Raw genomic sequence first — 23,510 nt, 5'->3', positions numbered from 1 at the left:
TCAACGTGATCGCTTTTTGCTGCTCCACAATCACTCCTTTCTGCAATTAATATGGAAGTCCTTAAAATGGTATTTGAGGAGCTGGGGATGTCCCAGTATTTACCAGGGTTCATTGGCAATGGATTCGAAACATGGGAGGACGTTTTGGAAATCACTGAAATTGATCTGTATGATTTCAACTTTCCTCCAGCAATGTTCCGAGTACTGATGTGAGAAGAGACGTGTTGGGGGTCAAATTGGGCCATCGAAGGGTATGTCTTTGTCGACCACAGCGTGCTCTTCTCATGCTCACCCATGCTTTAGAGATTGCAGCAACGAGTTGCAAAAGAAAGAAATGCCCTCTGCAATCAGCCGGCGCAGTGTGGCGAATACGGCAATTATTCCAAAAAGAAGAGACGATATCAGTGGCATCCCAAGGTTCGGATCCTTGACTGACCTAAAGCGTGTTTGTTAGCAAGTTAATCTATAGCATCCTCGAGGGAATGTATGAGGTGTCTAATTAAAATTTATCGAGCCTACAGCCTGACCCAAATGCCCCAAAAAAGCCGTTGACTGCTTATGCCATATTTGCCAATGGTAAGTTGACATAAAACAGCAGTATTTTCCGAATTACGCTCAAAATGGAATTGCCATAGAAAAACGCGCAGACCTTGGGTACAAAGGTTTATCATTTCCTCAGATGGCGATCGAAATCGGGAAACTGTGGAGAGAGTTGCCCGAAAACGAAAAGAAAATCGCCCAGGCACGCGCCATCCGCGATCGGGAAGATTACAAAGTTGCTCTTGCTAAGTACGAAAAGTCGGAAAATTACAACAGACATGCTAGATATCTAGATGAATGGAAAGCGAAAACGTGTGCCAGGAAGAAAGGTAGCTAAGCTCCAGTTGAAGGTTGATTTTATGGGATGGTATAATGACATATAGTCCAATAGCCAGGAATTGCGAAGCGAAGGTATCTCAGAGCATTGTTAGCTCGCCTCAGGATACCGAAAGAAGTCCAGCATCGATCGAAATTGGCACAGAAAGCCAATTGAGCAACAGGTTAGGGGATGACAGGCTGAATAATGTGGTATCGAGCCAAGGGGTTCCCGCGGTCCCTTGCGAAATGGCAGAACATATCTCCGCCGTATGCGAATGGTCACTGTCCCAAAAGGATACACAGAATCAAATAGAGCGAACAGAACGCCTTTTTGATAACGCTACTACGACTTTAAGCAGCTTGGAAGGGAGCATCGCGGATTGGAGCGTCGAATATGGAGACACTGTGATTGGGTACAGCGTCTGGCCGGGGGGAAACCATTACTGACAAAAGCATGTATGAATCGGCCGGGGCCTTGTTGAGTATGAATCGCCTTCATGCGAGGTGATGCAGAGAGTGACCAGTCCGGGTGCGTAATGGCCTCGCAACCAAATTCGAATCAGTATGAGTTTTCGCCGCTTTCGGGAGAGAGAGTCAATAGGAGGGTTAATTATCAGTTTCAATTTCCGTCCTACCACTTACCAACAATTAATTGAGTCTCTGGTTCTGGCACTGATGTATCAAACTATTTATATATGACCCTCTCTTTGCATCCTCTTTTTGGGTTTGACAGGGATAGGATGGAACAGAAATCTAGGGTAGAAAAGATAAAACCCGAAAGAATGGGCTTATTCGTGGCAAGTTTCATTATGGACAGAAAACAGAATTATTCAAATAACCCTTCATAAATCAAAGGATTCCTTTCTTGCTCTTGTTCATAGTTGATAACTAACTACTACTTGGCGGCGATGTGGAAAAAAGTTTTCCCGGCAGGCCATATCGACTTCACCTCTTCCACGAATAAACAAGTAGATGTCTTTGTGCCCAGGTACTTGTGCTTTTCAAAGCTGTTAACCCACCCTGAATTCCCCAGTCAGTGGTTTCAGAATACCTGACCATAACCCTAACTTTTCCCAACTGGGAGCTTGCATTTCCCAGCTCATTTTTGATGCTGGTCGATGATCTCACGATGTTGGTAGCTTTACCTCGGCGGGAGCTAAGTCCTCGATCACTCTCGGTACAAAGCAAACAACACTTTGTGCGGCTGTTGGGCCGGGCATATAATGGATGTCCATGTACACGTATGCGCATTCTACAGTCTAGGGGATGAAGAACAATCAAATTTGATTCAGCGAGGATCAATATCAAAACTTGCGTCTCCCGGTCAGGTTCGTCGGTCTTCTCAACAATATACGCATTCAACCAGTGGAGTGATTATTGTTGACCAATATGACTACTCTGGTCATACATTTGCTTTTGGCGATGCTTCGACGACTTCCCTAACAAAGCGGAGCTGGTATAGCTTTTAGGCATCATTACCACCGGAACAACATCGCTCTCGCATTCTTGTTGACACTGATTTAGCTTCGGCGTTTTGGTTTGTTTGGTGCCTTCCCAAGGGTCAATGCACAGTTCATTCCAATAATAAAATCAAATCTGTACTTGCCACAAAATTCTTTGGTCGAGGTCTTCCCGGGGGCTGTTGCCATCCATCCAAAAACATCTGACATCCCACTACCCTTCTCGAAAATTTGACCAATGGTTAATTTTAAATGCAATTTATCGAATAAATGGCGAACAAAGCGTCACCATCACAGACAGAATACCTCCAGCTCTGATAGTACCTTCAATTATCAAAAGAAGGTCAAATTTAAGCAAGGAAAATGTTATTTCCTCATGATGCTCTCCACGGTTTAAACTAAAAATTGCTGCCACAATTTCCTTTGCCTATTTTCAATAACATATATAGTACTGGTGGTTATTTTTGCCGTTCCATAACGTTTGACAAAAAAGAACAAGAAAAAGAAAAAGAATAGAAACAGGCAATTCTCATCACTCCCCAGTTCTCTGTGACCGGGTTCTCTTCACTCAGCCGAGGAGGTGAGCTAAGATTGAATGAGGGATATTTTACTAGCTTGGTGTTGATCATTTAGGGACAACCAAACTTGAACGACCTATACCTAATCATCGTGTTTGGTAACCTTTAGTTGTCCAAATTGTGACCAGCCAATGTCGTTGCCCTTTTCGATGTAACTGGTACAATTTTCCAATGGACGTTTGAGTACTTGAATATGGCAAAATGAAATGTAAATTTCCATTTTTCCAGTGTCCTGAGGAACTCGAAGTCATTGTCGCATCATGGACAGCATGTTTGAACACTCCCATTATCAAAAGGAATTTTTGTGAGTAGAATAGAGTTATCCCTACACTTAAACTGATGATGCTGACACCTATATATCTATCTACTCGTATGTATATGGATTCAGTCTCCGATATTTAGGTTTTATTGTGTGGAGTCAAGCCCATGTTTCCCCCCGATGTTGGCTCTGATGCGTCGGGGCATCATCTGGTCTTAGAATATCGGCTACATCGGAGGGTTTGATGCTTTGGTTTTATTCATACAAGGTTTTTGCATAAATGTCAATTCGAATGACGCATAGTATGCCACATGGCGACCTTGGGTTTGTTCCTTTCGTATACCAGATGGGCCACACCGATCAGGAAAACTCGGCCTAAAAGTCTGATTTTGCGGGGAATCAAAAGTGCGCGTCAATTATATCCTTTTTTGTACCTGTACATGGCTTATTAACCAGAATACTGGCCACAATTCGAGCGAGCCTTACAATCCGCTAGCTGGTTAAAATTGGCGGGCGTTAACTCTTTCATGCATAGCTATATTGTTTTAACGGTACGTCATCATCTGCTAAGCCAAAGCCTTCTTAACACGATTTCATACTTTGTGGCAGCTGCATTGGGAAATCTAAGCTTAGGATAACCTATGCAGGCGGTTTTTTGGGTCAATATACTGCATAACGCTGAGATCGATACAAACGAAAGTGTCAGTGCCCTCGTAACAGATACACCAGTTGTCTTTTGGATGGTGCCAAGGTTATACCTAGTCGTGATATTGGACCCTCTTCTAGCCCCTACCTTCTAGGCCAGCAGTTTGTCTGGGCTCCCAATCGTATGGGTTGGAAACGAAGCCTGGGTCTCTCGCCTTGCTACAGTGCTTCGATGGAAGACAGAATTGTTTCCTATTGAATAAATAAACCGGAGACATGGCGGGTTTTCATCTAAGCATATTCTTTTCCCAAGGCCTTAGCTGAACGAACACCACACTCCCTTCTTAACAATAAGGCCTGACCCACTTGGTAAATTGTGCCCTACCAGATCTTTTCTTGACCATCCATGGCTTTTCCGAACTGCAACGCAAGGCGGCCTTACGAGCACTCGGAATCCCTGATCCGCAAGGGCCTATGCGATAGGTTGCCAAGTGGCCTGCAGCCTTCCGAGCGATTGCTGATGGACAAGGATGGATAAAAAGAACAGGATGTCGGCATGATTGACCTAGAACTGTGGATTAATACGAGGCAATTCGCAACAGTTCTGTCATGAGAATTTATTTCTTCATGGGATTATTTATATCTCCCATCGTACGAGAACTACAATTAATTATGGTCCGAATTTACAAAACACGGAACTTTCAGGCCCGCTGGTTACTCTCCATCACTTCAGCTCCATAAAGGAAATGGATCAGTCAACAGATAAACGCCGCCGAACGCAAGGGCAACCGCAGAATTTATCCCTAGACACCCTCAACGTATCTAATACTTCCCATTTTTCGACTGCTTTCGTTGAACCAACTGAAGCCTCGAATCGAGTGATGTCTTCTTCTCCTACCCGAGGGGATGCAAAGATTGCAATACCTAGGCTGCAGCGACTGGCTCAAAATCAACCATCTGCTGCTCTTGAAAGGCAAAGGGTGAGCCATGCTTGCGATCCCTGTCGCAAACGGAAATCAAAATGTGATGGTCTCAGGCCCGTCTGTTCACGTTGCAGATATCAAGAGATAACCTGTGTTTATTTGGATGGCAAACGTGAGAAACTAAAAAGGTCAGTCCTGCCACTGGAAATTTCAAACAACTGATTCTGTGGCGCTTCATGAAAATATGTATAAATTTGGATAACTCTTTTTTTCCTCCGTCGTCGCTTTCCATTCCTAAGCTAAATGAGGCCGTGATAGATATACAAAAAACAATGCTGCAAAGGTGGCTGCCTATGAGCAACTTCTTTGCGACATTCTGCCACATCAGACACCCGAAATGCAGCAAACAATTCGGAATACATTACTAGAGGTAAAGCAATAGGTTTTTTCTGAGACTGGCTAGATATTCTCCAGTTGATTCGCAGTTCCCAGTGGTTCTGCATATCAAGAACGGACGTGCTGACAAAACACAGTATCGAAATCTTGCTGAAGAGGATATTACCACTTCAATTGAAGGTGCAGGCTCAGGAGATGAAGACGAGTATGCAGCGTCCGCTAGTGCTGGTTCTCCGCGATTCCAAGATCGCGTCCAACCAAACTCGGCTGGTTTCGTTAGAACTACAGGATTCCTTGGAAAAGCTTCTGTCGTCAGGTGGATTGAAGAATTGACAACAAAACTGGTGATATACTTTGGTCCAGCGAGTTAAGTTTCCCTTGTAGCTAGTTTCTGATCGTTCTTTCTAATTTTTTGGACTTGTAGCAAGAAATATTTTGAACACAAAACTCTCAGGAGCAAATTTCGATGAATTCCATTACGGTTTGCTTCAACAATGCACATATTTTCTCGGAGACAACTACTTGGCCCATTTTTCGGTGTTCAGGAGCACTGGAAGCTACCCAACAATGTTCGACAAAACTGGTGACCACTCTCAACCCCTTGAAAAAGAACTGGCTGACATATTTGTTAATTCATATTTCTTGACTGTCCACCCGATGTTTCCAATACTTTCGGAGCGAGAATTCAAAATGCATTATGAAATTTATTACCAAACAGCCCATTACCCCAGCGAGGTGTGGCGCAATATCCTCCATGTCATCTTTGCCATTGGTGCGATTCACACTCTTCGTACAAATGCTCAAGCTGGTGTCGTTGAAAGCGATCATGTTATGTTCGCATTCCGTTCAGGAGCGCTAGGTCGGACATCAACATTTCTTGTGGATATTCCATCTTTGGAACAACTTCAATGGGCTGCAATCAGCGGACTGTATTATCTTGCGAGTTATCACATCAATAGGTGAGGTGATACGCATTAAATATCCCGTAACAGATAACTAACATCGCATAATTAGAGCGTGGAATTTAATCGGTCTAGCAGTACGTTTTGGGCATACTCGGGCTCTTCATCTAGTCAAATCAAATACAGACCTTTCAGAAAGCGAGCAAGAATTAGAATTGAGAGTCTGGCACGCTATCAGCTCAATGGAACGATTCATCTGCGTCTTCACGGGGCGCCCTTCCTCACTTCAGGATCGTTTTACAAGTATTCGTTTCCCCCGCACAGTTGAACTTACATTCGCAGGACCCCTTGCATATATGGCCTCGCTGGAGACTCAAGCAGCGATGGCAGCAATATGTCCGCCTTCTAATGTCACCACGAGAACCACCTCTTCTATACCACCATGGACCATCTTCATACGGAGTCTCCACCTAGATTTAATTATCGCCGAGGCTTTGGAGGAGCTGTATAGTCCCTGCACAGTCAATAGAACTTGGGCTGTCGTGCAGAATTTAGTGTTTGATTTAGACAGGAAGCTCACCCAATGGAAGGACGACCTTCCCCCTGGAGTTCTGGACCTTTCGCCAGCTTCCGAAGGACTGTTACCCATGCATGAACGCATGTATCTTTACCTTCGCTTTTATGGAGCATGCATTCTCATCAACCGCCCATGTCTCTGTGAGGCTCAACAATTAAGCAGCGCAATTCCATCCCAGTCCGCTTCTTCGAAGAGAATGGATCAAGACGCCGCAGTCCGTTGTTTATCTGCCGCTCGGAATTTAATTAAACTCCTCCCTCAAAACGTCCAGCCAGTTGAGCTCTACCTCACCACTCCTTGGTGGTGTATACTGCATTATATAGTGCAGGCTGGTACTATTCTGATAATAGAATTATCAATGGATATCTTTCACCTGCCCAACGAAACCAAAAATTTGATTGAAGAGTCATCTTTTGTTCTCAGGTGGTTACAAGCGTTGTCAGGAACTAGCACCCCCGCCCGTCGAGCCCATATTAGCCTAAGTCGTCTGTTGCGCCTTGCACTTTTCAAAATAGGTAGGGATAATCACCCAACTGCAATGCAATTTATGGACGAAGACACGTCAATGGGCCCGTTGGCTGGCCCCACAAGTACAATCACCTTCAGCCCTCAGTCCTTCATACCCAATACAGTATCTGCAGGGTGGCAAGAGTAAGGCCCTAGTCCTGTGGAGGCTATATAAAGGCGAAGTGGCTTAGATTTGCTGGCAGATGAGATATTGGCTACAGGGGCCCCGGTCTTAATGGACGACTCAGAGAGCCAAACTGGCTCTACGCTGGACGGCCCGAAACATGTGCATGTGCACTGCATTTGACTAAAAACGCTAGGCAATCGGAAGAATGAAGGAAGGACGTTCAGATATGGAATCGACTTGAAACTCTCGAATCACCGCTCCTCCCTTCAAGGACCTGGTCCTTAAAGCTCTTCGTTATGGATACATGCATACCTCAACCCTTAATACCCCTGTTTACTTTCCCCATTTTGTTCTCTCTTTCCTCGTTTTGATCATTTTTAATTGCTTTCATATATTTCAATTTAATAATGTCAACTACGCCCCTGAATTCTGTAATGTTTTATTTGGAACATGTGCGTACTTAAAGTACATCTATATATGCAACAGTACATTTTCATGATCGTGTGCGCATTTACGTGAGGAAAACTAGTTAGTTGATAAAAAAGAGGATACAGGTTTATAGCTAGTGTACGGAATAATTCATGGGAGATGACCTTCTTTTCCCTACATTTTTTATATAGCTAGTACATCTTTTCTCGAACAAGTTAGAGAGTCACATACATCGCTGGCCCTGATTTATCGAAATAACGTAATTAACTACCCAACGCTCGTTTCCACCCAACGCTCGCCATTTCGCCACCACTATGATGAAATCTTTTCAACAATATCTCAACAACGCAATTAGATTTTAATATGATATATTATATGATGAAAATATATATAGAAAATTACATATAGAAATATATAGTTAATTCAGAAGATGTTTGTTGGACTTAATAACTCACCCAGAACGCGAAATCTTGGGTGGAGGCAGATTCAGTGAGCAGGCAGTCATCAAATCAGTAGGGATTGTGATATCATCAGAATCCTCCAGCAGCGGATCTGTGAGCACCCTGGCCTTGCTCTGAAAATGCAATTTAGCCACTCTTTGCAAAATTGAGGGTCTACTTTTCTGATTAGAAAGATGATTTTTGAATTCTTCAATTCTGATCTTATCTAACTGTGATTGCTGCTGTGCAGCAGCTCATTCTTTCTTCTCTTTTTATTCTTGAGTCTTTCTTGCATCTCTAAGCTCCTTCTCAATCTGCTGTTGAGCGGCTCTCACAGCCTTATCCATCTCCTTTTGCTTCTTTGCTGCTTGGTGAGCTCTCTTCCACTTCATTCACTGTGACATGATATCTGCCTTCTTCTGCTTCTTAAGAATAGTGTGTTGCAACTTGGCATCCTTCTTACAGATCTGTTCATCCTTTTTAGTGGCCTCTGCAGCAGTCATCTGCTCACGGATGCTCTGCATCTTTGCTGGTGAAAAGAATTGTGCCAATGATGGATTTGAAGGATCTAGCAATCTCATTGCCCTGCCATGCTTGTGATGTCTTCTCTCTTGATTAAGAGCTTGCTGTAGTTGCCTGTTCTCTATTAGAAGAATCTCTTTATCAAAAGCAAGATTTTCCCCTGCACGGATCACTCAGTTGAGATTATGAGAGACTCAACACTGCTGCTGCTTGACTTGCTTCATCAATTTCTGCATGCCAATAATAGAAGTAGAGGTTCTGGGTCGATATTGATCTGGGGGGGTGCAAGGGCATATTGCGAGCTTTTTAAGAACCCGGTCCGGATCAAATGGATATAGGCCAACTGCTGTGAACATGGATATAATATTTGAAGATGTAACTGCCTCCTTTCATACTGCATCAAATAGCTGCCAAAAAGACCTCTTTGTAGTGTGTATGAATTCCATTCCAGTTCTCATCCATGAAATTTAATTGATTTGAGTATGATTTACCCAATGGTTCAAATATTCCAACATCTAGCGGCTGTGATCAGTGAGTAGAGTAGGGAGGAAAGACAGCAAGTAGAATCCGATGCGAAATCGTGTAATTGATGAATGCCATATTAATGTGGGAGGAGTGGCCATTCAGTATAAGAAGTCTATACCCACACTCTGCTTTCTTTTTTGTATGAGATTCAAAGATCTTCTTTAATCACATTAACTCATATTCATCATTGCTCCATCCATTCTCTGAAGCAGCAAAGTAGGCCTGATCCTTTTCACTATCAAAATCCTCCAGCCAAGTATCTTGCATATCTCTTGATTCCCCTTGATATATGAGAGCAGGTGGGAGTGAAGTTCCATCTACACAAATTGAGGCCAGTAGTGTGATGAATTCACAACTGCCATTCTGGCTGGCACCTATTGTATGGCCCGACTTGAGTGAACTAATCGATACAATATGTTTGAGGGTGTGGATGAGGCCTAATAGAAATCCTTTTTCATTGAAGTTGTAGATATTTGTGGGTTCAATGTTGTATTTGATGATTTTTTCCTGTAGCTGCAAATCAACATAAATTAGCAAGATAAAAGCAAAAAAAGCAGTAGAAGAAAGCAATCTATACAAGATCAAAATAATGCTTGAAGTATGTAGAATTGTCTGCGATCTTGTGTTTTTGATTGATATTTCGCAGGTAAACCGACTTGATGACATTCTTGTGGTGTTGGCAGACTCATGGCACTCAGTTGACTCCCACAGACGATTTTAGAATCTCAACAATGAGATTATGAAGGATTTGGGGTGTACAAGGGAAACTGTGATCTGACAATTGATTAATATGAAAAAGAAGCTGTTCTTCTTGTGAGTCTGAGAGATTTTTGCAGTGGGTTGAGCTTCCTTCCTTTCTTAACATCTAAATACTATTATAATACTGTGATAATGTATGTCGACTGATTCCATATTTTTTAGCAGTTTCAGTATAATTAGGGGTCAACTGTGAGTGTAAATCATCAATCGCTGCCTCTATAACCGCTTCGTGGTGCATGTTGTGGGTGTTTGAAGATGGATGAATTTGAGAGATTTGGGCGATTTCTTTTTTTTTTTTTTTTTTGGTCGTCATATCAATTTCCGTCTCCCAACATTGACAGAGAGCAGAAACCTACTGCCTTCCTGCGCCCACGCGGTAGTGACGGTATTTCCTCAAACCTTTTCCAACATGCCTGGTCTTTTTATTTATTCAACTCTCTCCTTTCAGGGATGGAGGCCTCAATTCCCAACCCACACAATGAGAGAGTAACCGACACTATGACCAGCAAACAGCAATTATGTAGACTCCGCTGCCCTGCGAATAGCAGCAAGAAAATCTTCGCCCCATTTAGCGCTTAGGCGACTCGTGCAGAGCTATCTTACAAACCCAAGGTACAGTACTCCGTACGGATTACATATGAACATGTTTCCCCGCTGCAATGGGGTGTTCGCCACGCATAATCCATTTGTAAAGATTTAGCTGCATGTCAAACTGGTGGTCGATGCATGCATCTGTTCACTACAAATGCATGAAACTGTGGGTACGAACACTACTCGCATCTGGGGAACTCTCGGTGACAGTGGCGATCAGCAAGATAAGGTTCTTTTGGCCACGGACGGACTCGCGGGGAAGCCGGCGGGCGATTGTTAGGACGAACGTAACGATTTCAAGGTTTTGCAGCCTTATGTTTCATTTCTAACTAACAACCATATAACCTGGTGGAGTGGAAGGCCTCATTACTCCGCCTGGGCTTCACGATTCCCCATACTTTTAGAGATAAAAATACGGCAAACTCATGTTGATACAATACATGACATAAAATGAGGGTGTTGTTGATGCAACAAAGCTCATCCAGGCAGCGCTTTTGCTGCTTGGAGTATATACAGCGTAGTCATTATTGGCGGGTTATGTAGTTAAATTGACGCCAAGGTTTGGTCCGTCGCCTATATGTATCCACTTCGAAAGCAAAGCGATTCTATTGCTTGAGTCGATTTGCTGACATGGATGTCAACAGGGTTTCTCTGGCGGGAATAAAGATCGACCTGGGATTTCGCGCAAGCTACCAGAGTCGGACTAGTTGAGTAAAGAACTCTCGCCTGCCCCTGCTTTGAAACTCGTCTGGTGAGAACGAAATCTGCGGATAATTTGAGAGACTGAGAGATACCATGCATCATGTTTATTATGGCGTAACACCCAACCGTTCATATGGTCATGGTAGGGGAGCAGAGATAAGAATATATGAAACCACAGATGGCGTAAGCGAAGCTAAAGGTAAAAAATGAAAATGAAAAATGGGAAGAAGCAGATAGAAAAAGGTGCGAATTTATCTCACGACTCTAACAGGGTAGGTATTTGAACTTTGATTTTGACAACAAGAATGGTGGATAAATAGTAAAAGGAGCACAGAAATATAAAATCGATATTATTTGATATTAAAATCCTTTTATTCCCCGTCCGTATCTGTTTCCGTATCTGTCTCACTCATTTCCGCATTGTCACCGTCGGTGTCGCTCTCGTCGTCCTCACTCGACTCATCCGCTTGCTTCTTGGGTACCCTCTTCTTGCGAGGGGCCGTGCCAGTCTTCAGAGCTTGCATTTGGCCGGCAATAGAGTCTAGGTGGGGAGATGAAAAGTTAGCCCAATAATCATACATATATTATTGAGAAGCGGGGAACGTGAACATGCATACCCTCGTCGGGCTCGGAAATATCGTCTTCTTCCTCCAGGGCAGCAGCCTTGGCAAAATCCTCAACGTCAAGCGTGGTCTCACTAACAGTATCGAATCCGATGTAACTGTCGCAGACAATGTGAAGAGAGAAGTGGAATTTGCCGACTTGGGGAGGGGCTTGGAATTGCATTTTCAATGTTTGCATGTTGAAGGTGGGCTTTCCATCTTTGTCGAAAATAGGTTTGTCAAATGTGGTGAAGGTGAAGGGAGGGACGGCCATTCTGCCTTGCCTGGAATCAGCGAGGAAAATGTGCCATCTTGGAGAGTGATCGCGAGCATAGTAAGGAGCATGGGCAAGTGGCGGCTGGATTTTGTATTCCAGGTCTTCTTTCCCACCCTTTCCTCTTCCTAAGGATTTGTTGGCTGCTACGTCATCTTCATCTGGGTCAACATATTCAAGGTCACGCTCGTCGACCTCCGGAATATTCTTTGAGCCTGGTGGAATAAACCGCGCCTTGACGATGAGCTGAACTAAGCTGCTAGGAGTCACCACTTTTTCACCTACAACTTTGAAAAATGATTTCGAGACGTGGAGGACAGGTATTTGCTGGACGACAGACAAGGCACTTGCGTATTGTTGTTCAGTTAGCAGATTTTTACCCACGGACAGCTTTCGTCGTTGCTGCTCAGGAAGTGCCATATATTGTGAAATTGACATGTGGCTCCTCGCATGCTCGCCTTCGATCGACCGAACGATCTGCGGCGTAAAGTGAGGCAATTGAAGAAGAGGTGAACCACCAGGGCGAATGGCCTGGATGAGGTATTGTGACATGTGGAATGACCCAAGGATTGGCTGTAGGCTGCCGAAAGCAAGCGCAATAGACGAAAAAGAATCGTTGAGGGTAAACGCTGTGGGGGCGACTCCAAATTTCTCTACATAAAAAATGGTTGGAATCGTTCAGCATTAAGAAAAGTTGTGGGACGATGGAAAATTTACCTTCATTCAGATTGGGATCATCAAGCTCAACTCTACCAAGGTACGCCCACAGTAATGCGAGAGCTTTCCTTCTACTTGCATTTTCCAGATCAGCTAACAACTTCCGATCCTTGGGTGTTAGAGATGTCCCAGAGGCTGTTGAATCATCATCAGAAAGAATTTTCTTTTCAACTTTAGCAAGTCCAGATTCGGCGTTTTCGTTCTTGAGCATCTGCTTATACTCTTCGCCGGAACTAAGAGCGCTGATTATACCTCCGCCAACCAGGTCATCCTTATACTCTCGGAAAATATTGCCAGCACTTGCAACAAGGACTTTCTCTTTCGTATATCGCTGTGTTCCATACCACCATTTACCAACAACATACGGCAAGAGCACGCCGAGTAAGAGACCATATACCAAAAGGACGTATTTACCATTTCCTTCTGTGACGATGAATTTTGGCAGCGCGATACCGATGCTAAAGCTTTGCTTGCCATCTGGGTGTCCGTATTGGATATAGTTGTTGCGGATTTCCTCGTCAGTCAGGGCCTTGTACGCCTTGGTCAACTCGACAAAATGGTCGTTCAAGCTTTCGATGGTTTCATTTTTGTTTGGATCCGGTCTGATTTTGTCTGGGTGAAACCGGAGGGAAAGCCTTTTAAAGTGTCTGGAAATAGCTTTCTCGTTGGCGCTCTACAAAACCAGTAAAAGTTAGCACAGCTAAAATTAGAAATTTTGCCAAAACGCAGTAGAAAAATCCTCAAGATAGCCTGTTCGCTCGTCAGACTCACTCTTGAAATTCCCAGAATTTCATAAGGGTCCCATATTTTGGGGGAAGTCCGAGCGGTGACGATAATCAAATAGACCATCCATGCCATTACTGCATATCCACCTAGGACAGTGAATATGCGCTTCAACCGGCGTTCCTTCCGCAGGAGTTTCTGCTTTTGTTTCTGGATAATGTCTCCATTCTGAGGACGAAAGTCAGACTTTATCCGCGGCGCAGTATTTTCCAGATCTAGATAGCCATCAGCTTCAATCCCGCGCGGAAACATGTTTTTCGAAAATCACCTTTGTTGGGTTTAAGGAGGGTATATGTAAGTGGAAGAGTTACGAGCGCAGACAGAGTGAGGATGAAAAACGGGAAGAATTGGCCCTGGGCGTATAACAGTTAGCATGCATGTTGCAGCGAAGCCGAGGCGTATGTGGCATGGCCGGGCAAGGTCAGGGGAAAGATTATCCTACCTGTTCATCGTAATTATAATCCCTCGAAGACATTTTCACGCTTCAGCAGAGAAAAACTAAGATGAGTAGCTCCCGCAGTTCTTCAACCGGGAGCGGGGGAAGAGGCCAGCTATGTGCTGCCGGGGGTAACAAAAAAAAAAAAATTGAAGAAAAGCTTATACCGGGCTCCGGCAACTAGGAATTTAGAGAGCAAGGGAGCCGAGGACTAAGCACATGGTGGATTATAAAGGAGAGGAAGGAGAATCGATCTGGGACTGGAAATACCAGGAGAGGGAGACGCAGCCGGTCACAGTTTGTGGTTGTGGTGCTCACGAAGATTTTGTGCCAGCGATGGTCAATGCGAAAACCAGGAAAGGACAACATTCGCGGGAGATTTGGGACGAACTGGGTTTAGCTCCATCGCAGCTGATCTTGGGCCGAGCTAGTGTCCTTTGGGACTAGTAGCACCCGCATGAGCTTATTTTTGGCCAGATACCAACTTAAAAATGATGCTTATTTCGATTTGAGGAACCGTAGTACGGAGGTATACATATATGAGACACTTAACAGGAGCAGAGATATGAAGCCCAAAATTGCTGAAACTTGAATTGACACTAAAACTTGAATTGACAACACAAAAAATAGTCTTGTTGCTGCACGCCATCATCTGCCAATGGTCAAGCTGCCATCACTAATCAAAACATTTCAAAGCAGGAAGCAGAAGCAATATCCATCAGAAGCTACCACACAGAACATCAGCCATTTCATTTCCAACCCCCCGTGAATTTTTCGCATCTCTTCCACAGACAACCCGACTGCACACATCCGCTGCCCTTTTCTTCGTTTCCGCGTCGGCTTTTGATGGAACAACCAACTTGCAGAGAGCTCAAGCATGCCGCAGATCCATTCCTTACGGACTAGAGATGTTTGAATGCGAGCACCGTCTGCTTTCACGGTCAGGCAGTGGGGAAGGCTATCGAGAAACGTCGGAACAAACCGTCGAGGTTTTTTTTTTTTTTTTTTTATTTTTTTGGTTGGTTTCGGAGGCTTTGATTTGGCAAATCCCACCACCAAGAGATCAATGGTCGAGCAGTTATTGACCAATCAAGTATCACCTAGCAGGGTGAATCCACAGGCCCCCCGAAGTTATTGCCAACATTAAGGGGCAAGGGGCCGTTACTGCATGAGGTTGATACCGTCATTGCTACGGGCCGGGGCGTCGAATAGTCCACGCTCTGGTGGTTGGTATGGACGTGAAGAAAGATGTTTGATGTTGTGGGGGCATGTTTCAATTTTGTTTACCAAATACTCCCCAAGTTGGAGTTTCTCAACTAGCATATCCAGGCGCTGGTAGCTGGTGAGATGCCTGTTTCAATGGTTCCCTGTTCTTGAAGGGGGTAAGGGTAGGAATGTTGCAACCATCGTAGGGGGCTATCTGAGAAATTCCTCCATGAAGAACGGATAAATTCATTTTCTGTCGTCATGACAGGAGGGAACGGGGAGGAACGGGCGAGGTGGGGAGGGTCAGCGTGAACGCTCACCAATCAATATAATCGAGTCCCCCGAAGTATTCCAGCATGCGATAGCACAAGGTTATATCATCCCCCGGTTCGCCTCCAAACAGGCGGAAATATTCAGCTTCCAACTTCGTGGCCTCCTGAATTTGTCGGCCTTTGCCGTTCTGACACACAATTTGCTGATTTTGCCATTTTTGCGCAGTTGCTGGCGGCTCAGGGTCAGGCATCAGGTACGGGAAGGGACTAAATAGAGGAGTCCTTAAACGACTGGAGTCACAAGGTAGCTGGCAGGCAGGGGCCGCCGCAGGCAAGACATCTTGCTTTGGAAGAGCATTTGAACGATACCGGGAGCGCGGTCTTGTCCGTCGTCTGTTATGTTTTTGGCCCATGATATATGATATAGTAGGAGTGAAGCAAAGTGAAGAACAGATGGAGAAGATATATCACATCCGTGAAGTCATGGAGAGTAGCGGGGTAGGGAGCACAAACCCAAACGCCAAAGACGTTTGAAAAACTAGTACTGATCAAAAGAACATTTCTCTTGTTTTTAAATGTAACAGGGGAGAGACGGTTTATATCGACTCATCCACCTATCAGGTGAGTCATTTAGCCCAAGCACTGCAGCCTTAAGAGTCTACAGCCTCGGGAGGGAAGAAGGCCGCTGGCAAAGGGAAAGTTGGGCACCCGAGCACCTACCACACCACCAGAATGAGTCACGGCAGGGTGTTGAGATCACAAGATGATGTCATTGGCCAGCGTAGCGCGTGTTCATGTGACCTGCAGCTTGGAAATTGTGGGACGTCTAAGTGGTTGTATTAGCATGTCGGCAGCTGAGGCATATATGTGCGGTGCGCTAGTCCGTGATAGGCAGCCTAGGGCCAACAGAAATTGGGGTTGTATTAGTGGCAGCTGAATGTACGGTACTCCGTATTCTGTACACTAGTCTTCAATAGGTAGCCGAGGCCTCCAACAGACATTGAAGTGGCTTTTTTATTAGTCAGCAAAACGGCTTTGAAGGCCGGGGGGTTCTCTGTGCCAACCCCAGCCACGCGATTAAAATCTAGACAGTGGATACTTCAATAGAATCTAAATCATATTAATTGTCTTCTAAATGATCAGAGTTGATGGTTTGTGAAACTTCTGAAGTTATCTATCATCTCATCCAAAGCTATCTGCTTGCCATCTGGCGGGAGCGGAGGCGATGATAGGGGATATTGAATTGACAAGCAGGTGGGCCTGCGAGTAGTACTCGTAACTACGAAATTAAAATAAAGGAACAAAATAAAATAGCCATAAAATAAATATAAGTGCAAATTGATGGAGTTGGAAGGCAGGTTCATTGTAACTTTCTAGCAGATGCAGCACTACCGTGAAATAGACGAAATATAAATAAATAGATGAAAAATAATGAAAAAAAAAATAAAAAATAAAAAAAAATCCATAGCGAAAGCTTCTACGCCAGTTCTCCAAAATTATAGGATAGGTACGAGTCATAGTAGGTCGCCAGAGAGTTGCAAGCATGGCGTAAGATAATGATATTATAATCTAGGGTTATTGATTGGCGATTGTCTCTCCAAGTGAGCGCGAGGCATCCTTGAATTCAACAATCACCACGTCGTTCGGTCGGTCTACACATGGTGTGAGTCATTTCCCTTCTTCCCCTGTCGAATAATCTCTAACATGTCATCTCCTTTCGGGACCTTGGTCAAATTCTCGTGCCCTGTCTTCGTAACCAAAATGTCGTCCTCGATCCGCACGCCTCCGACTGCCATGTAATTTTTGACTCGTGCCATATCGATATACTTGAGTTGTTCCGGCTTCGCATTTTCCAGCGCGAGCTGCGAAAAATAGATCCCCGGCTCGATTGTAATCACCATCCCGGATGTTAAGGCAGGCGATGATGTGGTACAAGGCGATACACACGTTGGCAAAATCAACATATTGTTGGAATCATCATTGATGCCCTGTGCCATTATGGATTGTGGAGAAACATCGTGCACTTCTAGACCAATATAATGGCCAAGGCCATGGGGGAAAAAGAGGAGGGATGCACCAGACTTCTTGACCTCATCTAGCGTGCCGCCCTTGAATATGCCGAGGGTAAGGAATCCCTTAATGAGAATGTTGTGTGCTAAGAAGTGAAGGTCTAGATATCTGACCCCTTCTTTGACAAGTGCAATACAGCTTTCCTGCATTTCCTGCACCAATTGGTATATTTGTTTGGCTTCTATACTCGGCCATTGGTGAGTGATCGGGAAGGTACGTGTCACGTCACTTGCGTAGCAATTCCACTCGGCGCCAGCGTCCAGGCAGACAAACTGGCGGCCTCTGAGAGGTTCATTATTCTTCGAGTAATGAAGCGTAGCTGCATTCGAGCCAGAGGCGGCGATTATTTGGTACGCCTGCTTGTGCGCCCCTAGCGAGACGCACGTATTCAAAAAGCTGCCCTCTACATGAGACTCGTTGCTCATTGATGTTATTCCACGGAGAATTTCTATATGAGCAGCAGCTGATATGTCGTTGGCGCGTCGGATGAGCTGAATCTCATGTTCATCTTTTATAACTCGACAGGCATCCATCGCCAGCTTGAGCGTTTTGGTATCGATAATGACGTTGGATGGGTTGTCTGTGGGACCTTGTGATCCGTGAAGAAGGTATATTGTTGAGCCAGGGCCTTGATTCTTAGCCCATTTCTTGACATCTTCATCCAGGGCAGAGTGGTAGTTAACCTCGTCGACGTCAAACCTATGTTACATAAAATCAGCCCACGTCTGATTCCCTAGGCACGATTATACTGTTCCAAGCTCGAAATGACAATATCTTTCTGCTCACTTCTGTAATGCGGATTTTCGTTCCAAGGTGGGCCCCATCCAGATTGCCCGTCTCAAATCAAAATCGGGGACATATAAAGTCAATTTATCAGTCTTGATGTCGTAGGTAAGGTCGCAATCGGCTTCATCAACGCCTGACAGATAGAAAAAGTAGCGCCGTTGCCGTAACGACCTCTCCTGGTCGGAGTCTTCGTGTAGTGTAGATTTCTGACCCATCAGAAAAATAAGCCCCTTACCCTGGCGGATCTGAGCGGCAACCTTTCGCGCATGTTGTTTTGCTATTGATTATCCAGTCTATGGATTAGCAAATCAGTACGCATCGGTGCAGAATTGGTTTCGGAGCCCAAGGCGCCATTACTTACCAGGATATTTGTCGACTCCATTTTCAGCCCGGAGTTCGATCTTGTATCCATCATCAGGCTGCAGGTTGCTGGTAGCAGCAAGTGGCTGGTTGCAGGCTTGAGTAAGCTCTTGAGCTAAAGGAGGACCCATTCTCTAGGTGCAAAGGTATGTACTGTTGAAGTGTTGTAGTGTGCACTAGGGACGGGGTGGATAAGCTTGCTAGTGTGTTATGAGTCTCCACGGTAACTAAATATCCGAGCGCTAAGTAGGTGGCTAAAAATCCATAAAAAGAACATGAAATGCCTCGAAAAAGGAAACCAGGTATTGCTCTGTCACTACTCTCTCTGAATACATTTGCCTACCGGTCATCAACTAAGTATATGTATTTTTGTGTCCGCAAGTGAATATATTGATAGGGAGGAGGTTTTTTTCACCGTCTTGCGGGTTTGCACCAGTGTACCTTCACTTCGAGTTTGTATCGTGGGAGCTAAATATCTATTGTTGAACCCGTTATCGGTGAATTTCTTGGAGCCGTGGCTTTGCCCCCAGCAATAATCTTGCCCTTGGCTGTTTGCTCTAATTCATATTAGTGAAATCGTCAAGAAGACTCTTCCATCCGGGATTTCACCAATATCATGCTCTCTGTGGAAACTCTCAAGCTACTACTCCGTACACATACAATCTTTTCCCATGCTATTTTTAGATCAATTCAAATACCCTAAAGAATTACAAGAAATACTATTCTGTTAAATGTACACTTCCCGTTCATCGTATTGGCAACATGCTGAAAGTCGGGTATTAGGTAGTTTCCAACACTGGAATATAGAATGGCATTGATAGTTTGAACTATGCCCTTTTCTTCAGCACGCTCAGGTCCGAGTCAGGCTTGTGAGTTCTGCGTTGCTAACGTCTCTTACTGTCTAGGGGACTTGTGAGTATATCGCCATATTTCGCTTATTTCGGAGCCAGCGGTAACTGAACTGTGGACAGACATCCCACACGGAAAAACATATGACTGCAGTGGTCGGTTGCAGATGTTCCCTCGATCTTTAAGTAGGGGAAGATGGGAAAAGGGACAAGCAGCGAAGTTAAGTTGATGAATTGCCTGAAACACAGCCAGGGGAAAGGGTTAGCTAGAAACAGAGGCCTCAAACATCTTGATGGAACCAGGGCAGTCAGGGTACTTGCGATGGAGTGAAGCCGAACACCGGCTCCACGGTGGTAGGGTACTCCTCCACAAACAGCAGTGAACCTCAGTTGCTTCAGCGTAGTCGTCAATAAAAGAAACGGTCAGCGGCCATAGTTTCATGTCGACTTGCCTCCTGTTTTTTGATTGATTCCAAGCCAACCTGGATGGAAGCTGGGGCGGTTCCCAGCCAAGCCGCCGGCGAATGATGTCAACCACCGCCACTTAGTCAGCCGCCGCCCCGCCGACCCGAACAATCGCCGCCCAGCCACGCTTGCTGTCTCAAAAGGCATCCAAACCATCCAGAGAATCTTCGCCTCCAAACCTGGAACTCCCGCACCCCTTCCTCCATCCGTCTATCAGCCATCATCGTGGTTTTGCTGTCGAGACGGTTGATTTGTGGCGTCAACCATAGACCTCGACTTTCTTTTGTGTGTTTCTCCTCTCTATCTTCCTCCATCGGGTGTCCAGCCACCTATTGCAAAAAGCCTCTTTCAGTCCTCCTCAAATGAATGATGCCAAGTCGTGAGGGCGTTACCTCGCAGTCAACGCTCACCGCCGTCATTCGTCCTCCTTCGCCTACGGACAAGCCATCTGCTCAGCTCTCTCTAGGTCCACAGCGGCCTGTCATCACGCCGGCTCAGCCGTTCTCAAACGGCCGCACCGCTCCCTTCGCACCGCACAACGGAGATGTCATGGCTGGGCTTGGAGGGAATGTCGGTTCCACCGGCAAGGGCATCTTGATCGGGATTCTCTCTGCCTTTGGTTCCGCGGGTGTTGCAATCGTTGTGCTTGCTGTTTTCTTCTTTTTCAGATATACTCAGCGGGGCCGCATTATACTTGACCGAATCGGAAGGCCCGGTGAATATGATGACGAACAGGCATTCGCAAGAGAGGAAGCGGAGGCGTTGGAAACGATGGATGAATTGCAACAGACGGAATATCTGAGGGCTAAGGGTATGTGTTTACTTTCTGTTGAGGATATGGGAATCCCGCGCATCCGTCACATTAGGGTATATTTTTTTTTTCTTTCGCTGACATGGGCTTGAATCCAATAAATAGCCTTCATCCAAGCAAACCCCCCCGAGACGATGCAAACAGATATTTCGCTATCACAGTTCCTGGCCATCCAAGAAAAGGGCGTTTCTGCGTGGGAATTTGAACCAGAGCTTGAGATTGCTAATTGCTTCGTGGAAGCTCGAACCGAAATCGAATTCTTCGATTCAGAGTGCAGCGTCCAGAGCAACCTGCCGGTCCCTAAACAAAACGAAGTTTATTATTGGGAAGCTAAAATATACGATAAACCAGAAACCAGCCTTATAAGCATTGGCATGACAACGAAACCATACCCATTATTTCGACTTCCAGGTATGAATTTGTTTTGACCTGCCCGTCTCTTGATATCAGCTTTCAGCCTAACATATATGTCTTCTGTGCTAGGCTTCCATAAAACTTCTGTAGCCTATTTGTCTACAGGACATCGCCGCTATAACCAGCCGTTCACGCCTACTGCTTACGGCCCTGAATATGTCCAAGGAGACGTGATTGGTGTGGGCTATCGGCCGCGCACGGGAACGATATTCTTCACCCGCAACGGGAAGAAACTTGATGATGCTGCACAGGGACTGAAGTCTCAAAACTTCTTCCCTACTGTTGGAGCAAATGGACCCTGCACGGTCCATGTGAACTTCGGGCAGATGGGATTTGTTTTCATTGAGGCCAATGTCAAAAAATGGGGCCTCGCACCAATGACAGGTAGTCTGGCACCTCCACCTCCCTATGGAAGTGAGCAGGGCAGCATTTTGCTGGAGACGGGCCGCGAGGGCCATCACTCCTCTACGCAATGGGGCCAGCACGAGTCGGGCCATTCACGAACGCGCAGCGGCACGATCCGAATGCCGTACCCCGTGAGTCCCGGCCCCGTTCGATCTCCCACAGATATTTCTCTCGCCCAACTCCCCCATATATCGACCCAAATAGATGTTGGTGAAGGGTCAAGTGGAACGCCAAACGTGACATATGAGCGAGACGATCGAACAACGCTACGACCCACTGATGGGGTAATATCAGCTGTTCCACCTCCAGAATACTCCAGCCCGCAACAGAGTCCGACCCACAGTGAGTACGGCGAGCGGCATCCACCTGGGCGCGATTCAAGAAGCCCCCCGATCCCTAGCTACGATGCAGCAGTAAGAAATGACGGAGGCTCACGCGCACGGCAAGATCTATAATTATATACGACCTTTCTCCTTGCTTCCCAGCTTTCTCCCCTTCGATATTATTTTCCCTCTTGACAAAATGCTCCTTTCTTTTGTCGGAAAGATCCCTACTTTTCCTCTGCCTTGTCCTTTTTCTATCTATCATTACTCCCCATTTGTCGATTTAGCGAACACGGGTTTGGGAAGGCGTTCTTCGGGTTTTGTGCGTAATTTTTCCTTATGTTTTCTGATTGGATTTGAACTGGGTGATTACCTTGATCAACAGCGACGGGAACAAACTCCTCGTATATGTTCTATTATATCTTCCACGTCCCCCATAAAACACCTCCATGCACCTGTTATTTCCTGTTTCTGTGCTTCGAGTTTCAACAGCCGGAATGAGATGTTGAGAAATATAACAAGAGGAGAAAATGTCATGTTGGGAATGCGCATCGCCTTCTCACTTACTTTACTCTACGTTCCTCCCCCCATTTTTGTGTTGACATAACCACTACTTTAGGATTGGAGTGGGTGGATGGAGTTGAAAGTTAAGCGACGGGTGGACCTTTTTTGCCGGGCGCGAATCAGTCATTTCTGTACAAAGACATGTGTGCGATTGTTTCTCTTTTTATAAATATATAGGCTTTTTACGCATATACCACACTATTATTTTAACCTGTGATTCCTCACCGTTTCCCTTACCGATGCTGGAGTTTCCTCGAGTAAGTCGGTGTGAGGAAGCTGGTGGTGGTGAGGAGGATGATGAGGACTGTAACCTCCATATCCCATAAATAACAAAGGCTATTTGATCCAAGCATCGTATAATTAGCAGTTAGCTCAGGAACAATACCATATGCAAGATGAACAAGCCGATGTTCTGTCCATGTCCAAGTCCATGATCCAGCCTCCATGGAACCATGAACAGATACCGCACAAAATAAACATATTTATTACTCCACGGTACACAAGGGCGCAGAACAAACTCAAACCCTTCCAGAACCCTGAGGAATAGGGGAAAAAAGCCCGCATCGGATTTTGGATCACCAATGATCGGCCCCATCGGCGCAAAGCTTCAAACCGGCCGCATATACGCTATTCACTTCGGGACCATTTGTATGGTATGGCATGACATGGCATTGGCATGGCATGGTATCGCGATGAGATGCGATGTGCCGCCTTGTTACCAACCTCGGCCTCTCGCTACTTCTCTTCCCTTGGCTAGGATATCTCAGGTAATGAATGAATGATAACTGACGGAGTGGTGTGCTCCATCATTCATGTCCGCATCAGCTTTGCGCATGACAAAAACTAGGCGTCATTGGACATGGATCTCGGCCTTATCGCCCGAAACGATGACTTTCCTTTCGCCTTTTTTTTTTTTTAAAAAAAAATATTACTTTCTTTTCCTTCTGGGGCAAAAAGACCCGACGAGGAGGGCT

The 23,510-nt window shown here is 45.3% G+C and overlaps 9 protein-coding genes across 9 annotated transcripts; 4 read left to right on the top strand and 5 right to left on the bottom strand.

Annotated features, from left to right (window-relative positions):
- Nucleotides 1–51: 51 nt before the first annotated feature.
- HCAG_02419 (predicted protein) lies at nt 52–1,305 on the top strand (the record flags this gene model as incomplete). The annotated part of the gene is made up of 5 exons (XM_001542198.1): nt 52–167; nt 304–417; nt 470–491; nt 596–789; nt 924–1,305. 5 exons carry the CDS (start codon nt 52–54, stop codon nt 1,303–1,305), a joined length of 828 nt encoding a protein of 275 aa, XP_001542248.1.
- A 448-nt stretch (nt 1,306–1,753) lies between these two features.
- Nucleotides 1,754–4,208, bottom strand: HCAG_02418 (predicted protein; the record flags this gene model as incomplete). The annotated part of the gene is made up of 8 exons (XM_001542197.1): nt 1,754–1,865; nt 1,987–2,117; nt 2,608–2,745; nt 3,226–3,248; nt 3,421–3,530; nt 3,755–3,794; nt 3,949–4,019; nt 4,186–4,208. The coding sequence occupies 8 exons, from the start codon at nt 4,206–4,208 to the stop codon at nt 1,754–1,756; spliced, it is 648 nt and encodes a 215-aa protein (XP_001542247.1).
- A 1,601-nt stretch (nt 4,209–5,809) lies between these two features.
- HCAG_02417 (predicted protein) lies at nt 5,810–7,517 on the top strand (the record flags this gene model as incomplete). Its single annotated transcript, XM_001542196.1, has 3 exons — nt 5,810–6,078; nt 6,134–7,249; nt 7,457–7,517. 3 exons carry the CDS (start codon nt 5,810–5,812, stop codon nt 7,515–7,517), a joined length of 1,446 nt encoding a protein of 481 aa, XP_001542246.1.
- A 407-nt stretch (nt 7,518–7,924) lies between these two features.
- On the bottom strand, nt 7,925–8,625 carry HCAG_02416 (predicted protein; the record flags this gene model as incomplete). The annotated part of the gene is made up of 3 exons (XM_001542195.1): nt 7,925–7,973; nt 8,117–8,213; nt 8,565–8,625. 3 exons carry the CDS (start codon nt 8,623–8,625, stop codon nt 7,925–7,927), a joined length of 207 nt encoding a protein of 68 aa, XP_001542245.1.
- Nucleotides 8,626–11,571: 2,946 nt separating this feature from the next.
- HCAG_02415 (conserved hypothetical protein) lies at nt 11,572–14,051 on the bottom strand (the record flags this gene model as incomplete). Its single annotated transcript, XM_001542194.1, has 7 exons — nt 11,572–11,741; nt 11,818–12,403; nt 12,461–12,729; nt 12,794–13,466; nt 13,565–13,791; nt 13,845–13,929; nt 14,019–14,051. 7 exons carry the CDS (start codon nt 14,049–14,051, stop codon nt 11,572–11,574), a joined length of 2,043 nt encoding a protein of 680 aa, XP_001542244.1.
- A 1,122-nt stretch (nt 14,052–15,173) lies between these two features.
- On the bottom strand, nt 15,174–15,903 carry HCAG_02414 (predicted protein; the record flags this gene model as incomplete). The annotated part of the gene is made up of 2 exons (XM_001542193.1): nt 15,174–15,363; nt 15,539–15,903. 2 exons carry the CDS (start codon nt 15,901–15,903, stop codon nt 15,174–15,176), a joined length of 555 nt encoding a protein of 184 aa, XP_001542243.1.
- A 1,239-nt stretch (nt 15,904–17,142) lies between these two features.
- On the bottom strand, nt 17,143–18,837 carry HCAG_02413 (conserved hypothetical protein; the record flags this gene model as incomplete). Its single annotated transcript, XM_001542192.1, has 3 exons — nt 17,143–18,259; nt 18,347–18,623; nt 18,708–18,837. 3 exons carry the CDS (start codon nt 18,835–18,837, stop codon nt 17,143–17,145), a joined length of 1,524 nt encoding a protein of 507 aa, XP_001542242.1.
- A 485-nt stretch (nt 18,838–19,322) lies between these two features.
- On the top strand, nt 19,323–19,666 carry HCAG_02412 (predicted protein; the record flags this gene model as incomplete). The annotated part of the gene is made up of 3 exons (XM_001542191.1): nt 19,323–19,331; nt 19,514–19,575; nt 19,612–19,666. The coding sequence occupies 3 exons, from the start codon at nt 19,323–19,325 to the stop codon at nt 19,664–19,666; spliced, it is 126 nt and encodes a 41-aa protein (XP_001542241.1).
- A 722-nt stretch (nt 19,667–20,388) lies between these two features.
- HCAG_02411 (predicted protein) lies at nt 20,389–22,104 on the top strand (the record flags this gene model as incomplete). Its single annotated transcript, XM_001542190.1, has 3 exons — nt 20,389–20,830; nt 20,936–21,241; nt 21,350–22,104. The coding sequence occupies 3 exons, from the start codon at nt 20,389–20,391 to the stop codon at nt 22,102–22,104; spliced, it is 1,503 nt and encodes a 500-aa protein (XP_001542240.1).
- Nucleotides 22,105–23,510: the final 1,406 nt, after the last annotated feature.

Source organism: Histoplasma capsulatum, genomic scaffold (genome assembly GCF_000149585.1).
Source record: "Histoplasma capsulatum NAm1 scaffold_2 genomic scaffold, whole genome shotgun sequence".
Lineage (NCBI taxonomy): Eukaryota > Fungi > Ascomycota > Eurotiomycetes > Onygenales > Ajellomycetaceae > Histoplasma > Histoplasma mississippiense.
This window is presented reverse-complemented; position numbering and strand designations above follow the sequence as displayed.